The sequence below is a fragment of the Pelodiscus sinensis genome, chromosome 5, assembly GCF_052426305.1.
Source record: "Pelodiscus sinensis isolate ZL-2025 chromosome 5, ASM5242630v1, whole genome shotgun sequence".
Lineage (NCBI taxonomy): Eukaryota > Metazoa > Chordata > Testudines > Trionychidae > Pelodiscus > Pelodiscus sinensis.
Window position 1 is genome coordinate 97,725,336 of NC_143056.1, and position 12,197 is coordinate 97,737,532.

Here is a 12,197-nt window from a genome sequence, read left to right on the forward strand (position 1 = left end):
CTTATTTCACATGGGTTGTCTAGAATAAACTATACCGGTAAAAGCACTTGTACAGATACAACTATATCTACACTAGAGAGTTTGTCACTAATTATGTCAGCACAATTAAAGTGGGAAAATTTTAAGTGTACAAGCCCTTAGAGTTATACTGATTTTGTACTTTAGAAAAGTAAGTCTTTATAATCTATGTATTTGTTCCTTAGAAGTGGATAAAAGTCATAAAAGGCCAGATTCTGTACCCTTATTCACTATTCAAGTAGTGAAGGACTGACTTCAATTCTATTTTGTGTATGCGGTGTCCGTCTTGATATCTGTGGGAATAGCTGAGGAGTAATGTGCTACATATAACATGAACAAAGGAAGAATCATCAACATCAAAAGAACAAAAAAATAACATTTACTGCCTTAGTGGATTTTCTCTATAATTTCTGTGTGCATGTAAGTATGTAGAAATAATTAAATAGTTGTATTTTTTCTAAAATAAAAAGTACAGAGAATTATACACACATGCTCTTGTGGTCTCTTCTTTCAGAATTCTACAATAGCCAGCATTTTTCAAAGGATGAACTTTCATAAGGTCACAGGTATTCCAATCACCTTGAGCAATATCTACGTTTTAAATTTTAAAAGAACCCTAAATCATTCCCATTTTTTCTTTTCAGTTCAGAGGCTTCCTTCATGAGCTATGGTAAGAGCTAATCTTGGTGCAGGACAAAAGAATAAAGTCTCTAAGTTCTCATCTATCCCTACTGAGGTCTATTTAAGTGCCTCCTACTTTGGTACAAGCAACAAATGTAATTGCTTCATTGCCTGTGGGTGTGCATTTAACAAAAAAAAGCTTTTGTGAATAAATCACAGGTGTTAACTTTCTTGATTAAAGTGAAATATGATTAAAGAACCTACAATATCAAATGACATTTACCAAGTACTAATAAAATTTATTTATTTTATTAAGTAAATTGCATCTAATTAAGGAAAGGCATGAGATCAAGAAAGAACAACAGTTCTATTTTAGTACTGCACATTTCATGTCTCACAAAGGACAATTTATTTTTTTCTTAATCCTTTAATTATTCCATAACCTGCAGCATATATCTAACAAAGTTGGTATCAAATAGCTTAATGGACATACTATGTTCATACACTGTTTATTACTCAACTGCCTTCACCATTTTCCTGGGTTTGCAATAAAGCTCATTTGCCATAAAGCTCCTGGATAGCATCAAATCCAGTGACATAAGTCTACTAAAAAGAACCTGAACACAATATTTTGGAAATTTGGTTTAATCTCTACATTCAAGTTATCCTTTACCATCTGTGCTGGAAAAATCCTGACAGTAGTAGCAAGTGCATGAGAAGCCACAGTAGGTCTGATATCAAGAATCGTAAGTATAAATTCAGTTGATTACCTTCAGATAATGTTATAGGAGAACTGGAAACTGAAGATTTACTGATGATTGAATATTGTTTCAAATTTGAATTATTCAAAGTATTCATTATATTTTAAGATACAGAACAGCAGCCATTTTGCCTTAAATTCAGATGTGTTTTTGAATATTTGATTCATTTCATTTGACATATTGTCTTATTACAAGAGCTGCTTATGAATAAAATATACCAGTCCTAACCCACTATAAAATGGGTATTTCTTTGGACACATTTCCATGATCCTAATCTTTTCTATTATAATAAGGAATAGGAACAGTGGTGAAACAGGTATCTTTTTATTTTAGGAATTAATTATGATTAAATGTTTCATACTGTGAATTAATATGAGTAATTTAATTGTTTAGGCAGAAATCTTAAGAAACTAAGTCTTGCCTTGTCTTTAGATTTTAATACTAAATTTCTATGTGACATCATATGATCTTCAAAAGTAACAATGTTAAATCACAGATGCCTAGATCATCAATGAGAGTTAGGCAGTTAAAAAACCTTGAAGATCTGGACCACAGTGCACTTGGATTTATTAGTACACCTACTGCTTATGTATAAGGTCCAATCTGGACTCATGAGATACCTTACCAGCAAGGATTTCAGTTGCAGCATTTTTTCTACATTAATGGTGATGCTGGAAAGTTATCACAGTAAATTATGTCAATATCATTAGTTAATTTATTATTTACTGTAAATATTATTTTGCACATTGTTTGATTTACTAAATCCACATACTATACACTAATAAATTGTATAAAGATCTAGGGCTGTCCAATCTAAAATACCCATAGTGATCAAACTTAATTTATCCCCACTTCAAGCTAATAGGGTTGTGCAGGTGTCACTGAAAGCATAATCTGCAGACAAATACAGCTGAAGGAACACTGTAGCCTGAAAAACCTCAGTTGCGAGATAAAAGTGAACAATTTAGAAATAATCCAACTTAATTACAAAAGATCCGTGTGGATTCATGAGGAAGTAGGCAACTAGGGGGAAAAAACACAAGACTCATCTTTTTACTTGTAAACTGTACACATTTCTAGAGTAAATAAGTGAGACATTGTGGTTTTTCATAATCATTATGTCATTTTTACAAAGTCAACCATTAGGATAGAATAGCATTTTCAAGTGGGGATCTTTAACTGCTCCTGAACCATTTTTCTGTAGTCTTTTCCATATGTGGCTTGAATGGGTCAAATTTTCATTCAAGACACTAACAAGGGATCAGTAAGAGGGTTTTTTTTTTTTTATGAGTAAACATTTGCATACTAAAAGCCCACTAGAAGCACACTGGATTCACACCCAACCAACCTCTTTTTTCCTTCAGACAAATATCCATTTATATATTCCAATAATGTTTTGCTTATATGGGAAAAATGTGTTGGTGCAATTTTGGAGGCAAACTTTTTAGTGATCTGAAGTTGCTCCATTTATGAGTGCCCTATTTGAGGTACTTTTAAAAAGTCTGATTGCTATAGGGTACTTAAGAGCTTGAAGTATGAAACAGCTCAATGTACCAACTTGAGCACCCAATTAATGATCCTTAAAATCACTAATATTGTCTTTTGAAATTTTAGGATTCAGCAACTAATATATTGTTTACATTAGCATTAAGTTATTCTCTGTGTTCATATTAAAAGTGCTCTTTGCATTTGACACAGACTATGTTTGAGACTCAAGAGCTCTGAATAAGACCACTTCTCATATGCGCAAACATAATAAAGCACATTATCTTCAGAATTATGTTAGCTCTAGAGTTAGTTACAGGATGAAAGGGCCATGTCATCTCCGCAATGAACCTCATTTTAGCACAAAGTAAACATAGTTCCCCCACATCAGCTAGAGTCATAGCATTAGCAGTGTTTTGTGATTGATTATCAGGGGAGTGTTGCTGAGAAATGGATTTATATCTCAGCTTTTTATCACTTATTTACAGACCTCAGGTGTATTAAATGCTATTATTAGGTACCACTTCTGTTTAAGTGACACAAGGACTTAGAATGTTGGAGGATTATAATGTATAAGCTGATTTACTCTGATGATTTCCCTTTCACTTTTTGAGTTTGTACACAAGAGCTGCACTAACAGAGCTTATGGTATAAAAAGAACTTAAAACTAAGGTAAATGACATTAAAAGACAGGGAACAACAACAGGGTATTCAGTTAATAAGAAATTTAAATCCTATCAAGATTTGGATTTTGTAATTTAAACTGAATAAAATTACAAGATTGCTTTATAATGTATTTAAATATCAGATGAGCCACCTCAAAAAAGCTCAGTTTTTATACTTTATAAGAAAATGTGGTCTGAGTTGTAAAGTAGCAAGAAACATTTACAAGAAAGTGTTTTCTGAAATCATCTAGTATAATCAAGTAAATTTATTTCTCTGAGTTTACGCTAACATTTCCCTCTTGCAATAAATGAAGACAATTACCAAACTACTATTCATATTACATTATAGGGATAAGAAAAACTGCATGTTCTTAGTTTTGCTAAGAGCTTATTTCCTTTCTAAGAGTTCTCTGAATATAGGAAGCTGTTTCTTTTTTTAAAATGTGAATAGGCAGAGGTTTATGCACCTGAGCTAACCTATCCCTTGAAGAAAATGTGCTATTAAGAACCTGATGTAGGAAAGCACTTAAACATATGCTTAACTTTATACACATTTTGAAACCCCACTGAAGTCAATGAGATTTAATTACATGCTTATATGCTTTGAAAAAAATCAGGATCTAAACCATAACCAGCAACTGTATTCAAGATTTAAGATCCAATCCCACAAGCATTTACATAGAAGTGATATCATGCAAGTGAATAGTTCCACTGATTTCAACCGATCCTCCTGGTGTAGATGAACTTGATATGGGCAAAAAATGATTTTGATGGTGTAAAGGCAAAAGCATTTTCATACTGCTATTACTGTGTCTATAGTACAACATTTGCCAGTAGAGACATGCTAATAATATTAATAAAAATACTCACACCCTTAACAGAGCCTTGCATGGATACAAAGTTTTGTACCTGCATCTGCAAAAAAGAGCCACGGATATCCACATCCATGGATGTAAATACCCATGGATATAAAGCAGATATCCCTAAATTTGCAGGGTTCTAGATACACCATTTGTATCTATATTTGCAGCTACATCCATATCCACAAAAATGAGCAATGGATACCTGTATCCCCATTCGCAGGTTTGGCTACCCACAGATATAAAGCAGATAGCTGCACATTTGCACCCCCTAATCAACATTGCTGCAAATTACTGTCTAAAAACCTATTATAAAATCCTCAGTGAGAAATTTTTCTAATGCTAAATAAATAATTTTTTACACATGATGAATGGCTCTAGTGTTCACACAAACTGAAAAGCAAAAATAAAGTTTAGTTAAACATAGTAATATAAAATGAATATGGATGAATATGACTCAATTTCACTGTATGCTAAGTGGTGATATTCTTTACAAATATGCATGTGTTCAAATATCTGAAAATTTGCAAATAGTCTATTTCCTGCCAGAAAAAATGTACAGCTAAAAAATAACATCTGAAATTTAAATTCAATAATTTAAGAACATGACTTGGAAAAGAGAAAAGGCCATTAGTACAAAAATATGCTGGTTTGAGATCACTAACACCACAAATACTCTGACTGATGGGACAGGAAACGAAGGGGTGGGGAGGTGTAAGAGACCAGCCATTCATAATATGGACATAACTTGAGAGTCTCACAAATGAGTGACTAAAACAAAAAAAAATCAACTTGATTTAGGATACATATTTTGCTCAAACTTAGTCTATTTACCTTCTTTAGTATATTTCAAACTATAGATTCACTCTTCTTAAAGGGTGCCATCTTGTAATTAGCAGATCTCTTCCTCTTTTTTCTTCCCTCCATTTCTGAATAAGGCACTGTTTTTAAAGTGGTAGAAATGCCTAATAATAAAGGACCCATTCCCCCTCCTTGTTTACAAACAGAAGTGAACTCAAGAATACATTTAGGGAAGGCAGTAGAACTAGATTTTAGAACACACTTAGGTTTTAGGTTCCCCAGTATTCATGAGCACAGATATCACACAGTCAGAATCTGTAAAATATGCCAACAGTAACTTCTAGCTGATGCAAGCTCAACACAATTCCCATAGACATGGATAGGAGGACATTTATTTTTTGCTCACAAGGTCAGCAGCTTCCTACAGGCAGCTGAAATCTTAGCTGTGATAAAGATGCTACACAGATTCTACTGGTATCAGACTAGTGTCTCAACTAACTGTGTAAGCATACTATAATATCTAACCACTAAATGGTGGACATCAGAATCCAAGAACAGGACAGGGGAAGGTACTTATTTGCTCAAACCTCTTAGTATTTCTTGCTTGGCAAGTCACTCAATGGGTATGTCTAAATTGCATCCCTCTGTCGGCAGAGGGATGCAGATTAGGTAGGTCAACATTGCAAATGAGGCCGGGTTTTAAATATCCTGCACCTAATTTGCATAAAAATTGCTTCAGTACTTTGTCGGCAAAAAGCAGCAGTCTAGAGGGGGATCTGTCGAGAAAGAAAGCCTTTTTCAACAGATCCTATAAACCTCTTTGCAGGAGGCATAAGGAATCTGTCGAAAAAGGCGATCCTCCTCTAGACCTCTGCTTTTTGCAGACAAAGTACTGAGTCGGCAAAACGCAGTGGTCATTTTTATGCAAATTAGGCCCAGGATATTTAAATCCCTGCCTCATTTGCAATGTTGACCTGCCTAATCTGCCTACCTCTGCCGACAGAGGGATGCAGTCTAGACATACCCAATGTGTCATAACTCCCCATAAACAGGTTTACAAACAAGTTACCTAAAAAGAAGGTTAAGTGTTGCAAAGCCTGCCCCCATAAAAGGAGAAAAAGTAGTAATTTTTTTTAAAAAAGTGTCACATTGGAACCATTTATCAAGAATTATTAAAATACTGTAAGGTTATTTTAAATTTTTCTGCATTAGGCAGTCTCACAAAAACACACGATTAATAGTCTTTGTTCATTAAAGACTTTGAATGTGTTGATTATATATCCAATACAACATACATATAAAAACATACTACATATCCTAATATAGAGACGTACCAAATATAGAGACGTACCAAAGTACTGTACACTTACTAAAGTAAGTTTTAAAAAAGACAGAATATATGTATAATAGTATATGTAATATGTAACATATATAAAATGTAAATGTAATATAATATGTAACATAAAAAGGCATTACTAAACATTAACTACTTTTGAGATCTATCTTCAGTGGAAGTTGAGTATACTAATCACCTCACTGGATCAGGCCCTTAGTTTGAGAAAATATTGTTTGCTGTAATGTATGGGCTATACAAGGATGGTGCCTTACACGTGAATTTTCTTTATAAAACCTTCCAGATCAGAGAGGCAGTCTTTTCACTGAGTATGCCTGTCTCCATAGCAACTGAAGGCAGACCAAATCTTTGCTCTGAGCCCAGGCTTTGGAATGCCCTCTATGAAGAATACTCCAGAATGATAGTATTTTCCAGCTTTGAACACTAACAAGATCACAGTTTAAGTGCTAGTCAACTCAAACTATTTACAGCAGAGACTTGGCATGAAGTGTAAAGCATTTCCTAGGACATTCTAGTTGGGATATAGCATGAGCTGGGGTGGGGCGAGGAAGACTTCTTGCCCTTCTTCCTTCCTGTTGCTATCTCTGACAGAGGGTTATGACAAAATGTTTTCTCAGAAAATTAAATGGGACACAGGTTTGCATCAAAACTCCTTAATGTCAATGAGAAAACTGTTAAATTTAGTCAAAGTTCTTTTCAAAATACTGAGAAAAGCTCTGCTATAAAAGGGAGTCCTTGAGTCCGCCATCTGTACCTCTGGAGGCAGAAAACTCTGCAAAGATCTTCCAGAGAGGCAGTTCTATGCAAAGAATAGAGCAAAGATCTGCTCTGCCTCAAGTTGGTATAGATATGAAGGACCACAGGAGTTATGCTGGAATGCTCAGGAACAATGTTACTGCCTTTTTAGAGGTGGAACAGAGTTCCAGTGTTTCTGAACCTGCTCCTTACACCAGAAAGAAAAATAAGCAGCCATCTCTCCTTCAGGAGTGGGCTTCAAAGTGGACATGGTGGACAAGGCAGATGGTAACATCTCTGTGCTGCCTTTCCCACCTTTCTACTTCCAGACCCATTTTGGAAAGAGAGAGAGTGGCTTAGTCATCTGCAGCTAAGAGCTAGGTTGAGGGAGTCTCCCTCAGTTCCACTAGGGTTCCACCGTAGTTACCAAGTCAACAGCTCTCCTTCCACAATGGGGAGGTAGGCCTGACAGTTGCAGCACTTCATTTTTTTGGACTTGAGCACTAAGGAAGATGCCCAGTTTGAATATATTGATATACACTGAAAAATGCACATTAAGTATACAATTTCACAAGAAAAACCACATATCAAGAATTATCAATATTTAAAAACTAAGATTCAGGTTCTACTTTAATCATGATAATAATGTGATCATGCATATTAAATATTCTTGATATTATTTATAAAATAAAGGTATACTTACATAACTGTGGCTCTTACGGAAATCTGAAGGACTGCTTGTACAAACTTTGTCTCCTTCCAAGCCAATTACTCTTTTACAGATATTTGATTTTGGATCATTTGGGCTTTTTGCAATTACAATATCACCTCTGGGAAAAAAATTGTAAAGAAATGCCAGTATAAAACAGTCTTTGGATGAATATTTACATAAGTAATAATTCATATTTTTTTCATTCAAAAATATGTATTACTTGAGAATCATTGCCTATGATCTCTATTTTTTCTATGACAACGCAGCTAAAAGGACCAATTACGTTTTAAAAAGCATTTCTGAATAGATTCAATGGATACTACTTGAATAACAAAAACACAATTGGTCTTCACTTGACAATGCTCTGCACAAGGAAAAGCAATTTAAAATCAGCGTGTTTGTTGCCTACTATACATATATAACCCTTCAGTTCTTCTTCAAGATGTGTTGCTCATATCCATTCCAACAGATGTGTGCACATGCCTTGTGCACAATCATCAGAACGTTTTCCCTAATGGTATCCATCAGGTTGGCTGTGGAGCTCCCTGGAATTGCATTGCTACAGCAGTGTATATATGCCACTGCTGACCCACCACCTGCTCAGTTCCTTCTTGCTGCCAGTGACAAAACATTGCCGTTGCTCTCTCTTGCTTTGTGAGTGGTAGCTTAGCAGTCTTTCACCTAGTCCTAGGCAGTCAGTTCTTGCTTTTGTTAAGTCACTGTAGTTTGTTATAATTAGTGTAATTAGTGTAGTTGGTGTAGTTTTGGACTTAGGGGTTCCTTCTGTACACACATTTTGTATCCCTGTATGAGGCAAGGATGTTAACTATCCTTTATTTATGTAAATGTGTAACCACTGGAAATTGAGGTGGTTACATGTTTACATGCAGGGGGGACAGGCGAGAACCAGTGCTCAAGGGGAGCACCAGCTCCCACTCACTGTTGCCTCTGATACAGAGGCAGAAAAGGGTGGGTGTTTGTGTGAAATTGAAGCCTGGGCTTATCAGTTAATCAGTTAATTGTGTAATCCACTACACACTAACATCCCTAGTGTGAGCCATGTTGCATACCTAAGGGTGATACATGTAAGTCTTGTCTCAAGTGTCTGGGAAAAGACATCAAAATGAACAACTGTCCTATTGATAGGAGCTTCAAGCCCAGAAGTAAAAAAGGAAAGAGAATATTATCTGGAGTCAATGAACCTTAGGTTGAATTTCCACGGCATCCCCACTGCGCGAGGTCGGTGGGAGAAATTCTCCTATCTACTTCCCTTACTCCTCATGACCCAGTGGAATTCTAGAGTAAACGAGGCCACCATCAATAGTCAATTTAGTGGGTGTCAAAGGACCCCACTAGTGCCAAAAGGCAACATCTTCTCAAGGGCAACATCACCACACCCCAGCAGGCTGGCAGGGTATAAGCATAAGGTACCAATCCCATTCTCTAGTGCCACACAAAGAGAAAAAGGTGGACCAAGATCAGTCCCCAGCCAGACACAAGGGCTCCAGAGGGGTGCATCCTACATCTGGGCACACACAGCTGATATCATGCATCCCAGCACTATCAACTCCGGCTCCAGGGAGGAGCTTGTCAAGTCCAGTGCTGGTGGACTCACCAGTCAGGGAGGCCTTGGAGGGTGACATCAACCTCCCCTCCACACCTAACACATTTGAGGTTGTCCATGACCTCACTGAAATGATACAGTCCCCTCTGTGCCAGTCTTGGTACGTGGCACCAGTACAAGTCTCGGCCTCAGCACTGACGATGGTGGTGGCACCGACTGCAGCAGCTCTGGCTCCAGCAATGTTTACTATGTCCGTACCAGGATCTCCCGCACTGCAGCAACAGGGAAAGCTGCTGGCCATTCAGTGTTGATCACTGTCCCCTTGATACCAATCCCTTGCACCAACGAGCTCGGTATTGCTGAGGTCAGAGTCAGATTACTCCTCAGACTTGGGAGAATCTTTAGCTTCTTGTTGGTCCATTTATAGGTAGTGCTCTCAGAATTGTTCCCATCACCAGGGCTTGTGGGATCCACCAGTGCTGATGGTCTTCTGGACACTGCAATGGCAAGGGGCTGTCCAGTGGCCCTTTTGGACCCGTTGGGCCCACCACCAGGGTCAATGGTTGGACTCCAGAACTGCCTGGGTAGCTTTAGTGCCTCACCTCTCTTCACCTCCACAGAATCAGGAGCACATCTTACTCTGGGAGCTCTGTATCAGTGAGGGACATTGGACCATTGCCCGTGGTCACTGGAGCCCCAAGTCAGCTGTCACAATCAGAGCCCCAACCTGTGGCAGACTCTAGAGAACCAGAATAGGGCCCAGGGCCTCCTCGTCCTCACTGCCAGATGAGGCAGTGCCCAGGACTTCCTCCACCTCTTTGCTGGCCATGGACACCAAGGGGAATCAGGACCTCCTTTACAAAGATAAGGTCCTGTTGTGTCTGCACCCTACTTTCCTACTCAAAGTGGTCTCAAATAGGTCAGATTATGCACAGCAGGCTGCCAGGCATATGCACGTGACCGTAGCAGTGCCACCCCAGCAGTCTTTGCAGCTGATCCGATGGGTATTGCTAGGGGGAAACTTTCAAACAATTGTGCATGTGGCACACACATACCTATTGCAATGGACACAAGCAACACATCTTGAACAACAATTACAAGAGGTAGGCAACCATTTTTTTTTGTATACCCAGCAACCTTCTTCAAATCCTCTACAAACTCTTCTTTCAGGAAACCTTCCTACTTCTATTTTCAAGAATCTGTTATTCCCCACCCTACTCGTTTGACCTATCATCCCTTAGCTATATGCACTAGATTGTAAACTACAGCAGTCAGGACAAGGGCCATATCTTTTATGTGGCTGATGATCACTACGTACATAGGAAGTGCTCCACAAACAATTCAGTGGCATAGAAACAATATAATAAAAAATAAATGTCACTTTAATCATTTCTAGTGAGAATCACTCCCCTATCCTCCTACTTGGAGACAAGACTATTAGCCTCTCAACATATATGACAAGATAAACTAAAAATAGTTTGTGTGTGGCGATAAGTAAGAAAAATGGTTGAAAGGACATAGGGGATTGGATTCTTTTGGCCAATGTTGCAAAAGTGACATTTCACTACATTCCAGAACTCTGGCTGAAGTAATCTTGTAATACTGGTGGTGTTGACTACAAACAAAACTTTCTGTAATGGAAGATAGCAAAAGGAGACTGGCATGTACAAAAAAAAAAAAAAAAAAGAATTTGAATACAACTCTTCCCTCCCCCCCACCACCAAAAACAGACAGATAATTGACATAAAGAATACTTTGGGAAGGCAACAGACAAACTAAACATCAATCTAAAGAAAGCAACATACTTCTGAATGGAATAAAAACGGCAACTAAGATTCTCCGAAACGACAATGTCAGAATTTTGAATTGTTGGTTCCATTGAAGGTCCAGAACACTGTAAATAAAAAAAATACTAGTTGCAAAATATTTTAATTTGTATCATACTTAAGAAATTAAATTATTTGCAAACAAGTCACCAAAAACCTATAATTCGGGGAAGAGGGAGGAAAGAGTAAACTAGATCCTTTTCTTGGCCAAAGAGTATGAGACATTTGAAAAGGGAATGTATAAAGGATCCATTTGAGCACTCTTAACTCTAATATTGTTGTGGAAATATCAGTACAATATGCAGCAGTCTATTCTAATGTCCAAAAATATTGTTCTATACTGAAACAGCTGCCAAAAATCCAAAGATGCAATTACAGTAGACAAAGGTCATCAGGAAGTTGTGAGGAGGATTTGCAGAGTCCTTTTGATTTGCTTCTTTCCCTCATCCATTATGAAGGGGCGAAGAGTGGCAAAAAAGTTGACAGTAGCTCTACATCAACTACAGGTTGAACTTCTCTAGTACAGAACTCTGTGGTCTGGAATCATCCATTGTCTGGAATGATTTTAGTTAGATGGCCCTTTCTGTGGGTGTGGCCAAGTTTCCCGCAGTCCCATAAAGTTTGCTTACAGCCACCAGTGCTGGCTTTCGGTGTTCTGTGCTGTTATTTAGCTCTAAATTTACAGCCCGGGAGAAGGTGTTGGTAATGCTGCTAGACAATATTGACCTCTCATGGTCCAGCCAGTTCTCTGGTTTGGAACAGGTCAGGTCCTGAGATTGCCAAACTAGAGAGTTT

The 12,197-nt window shown here is 37.6% G+C and overlaps 1 protein-coding gene across 3 annotated transcripts in view; it reads right to left on the reverse strand.

Moving 5' to 3' along the window:
• Positions 1 to 12,197, reverse strand: part of IMMP1L (inner mitochondrial membrane peptidase subunit 1) — a 65,918-nt gene that overhangs the window by 14,890 nt on the left and 38,831 nt on the right. For all 3 annotated transcript variants that reach the window (XM_006128904.5, XM_075927802.2, XM_006128902.5), the window contains 2 exons: positions 11,382 to 11,470; positions 8,004 to 8,130 (listed from right to left, as the gene is read on the reverse strand). In XM_006128904.5, the coding sequence (XP_006128966.1) occupies positions 8,004 to 8,130; positions 11,382 to 11,470 (216 nt within the window). The remainder of the gene's footprint in view (positions 1 to 8,003; positions 8,131 to 11,381; positions 11,471 to 12,197) is intronic.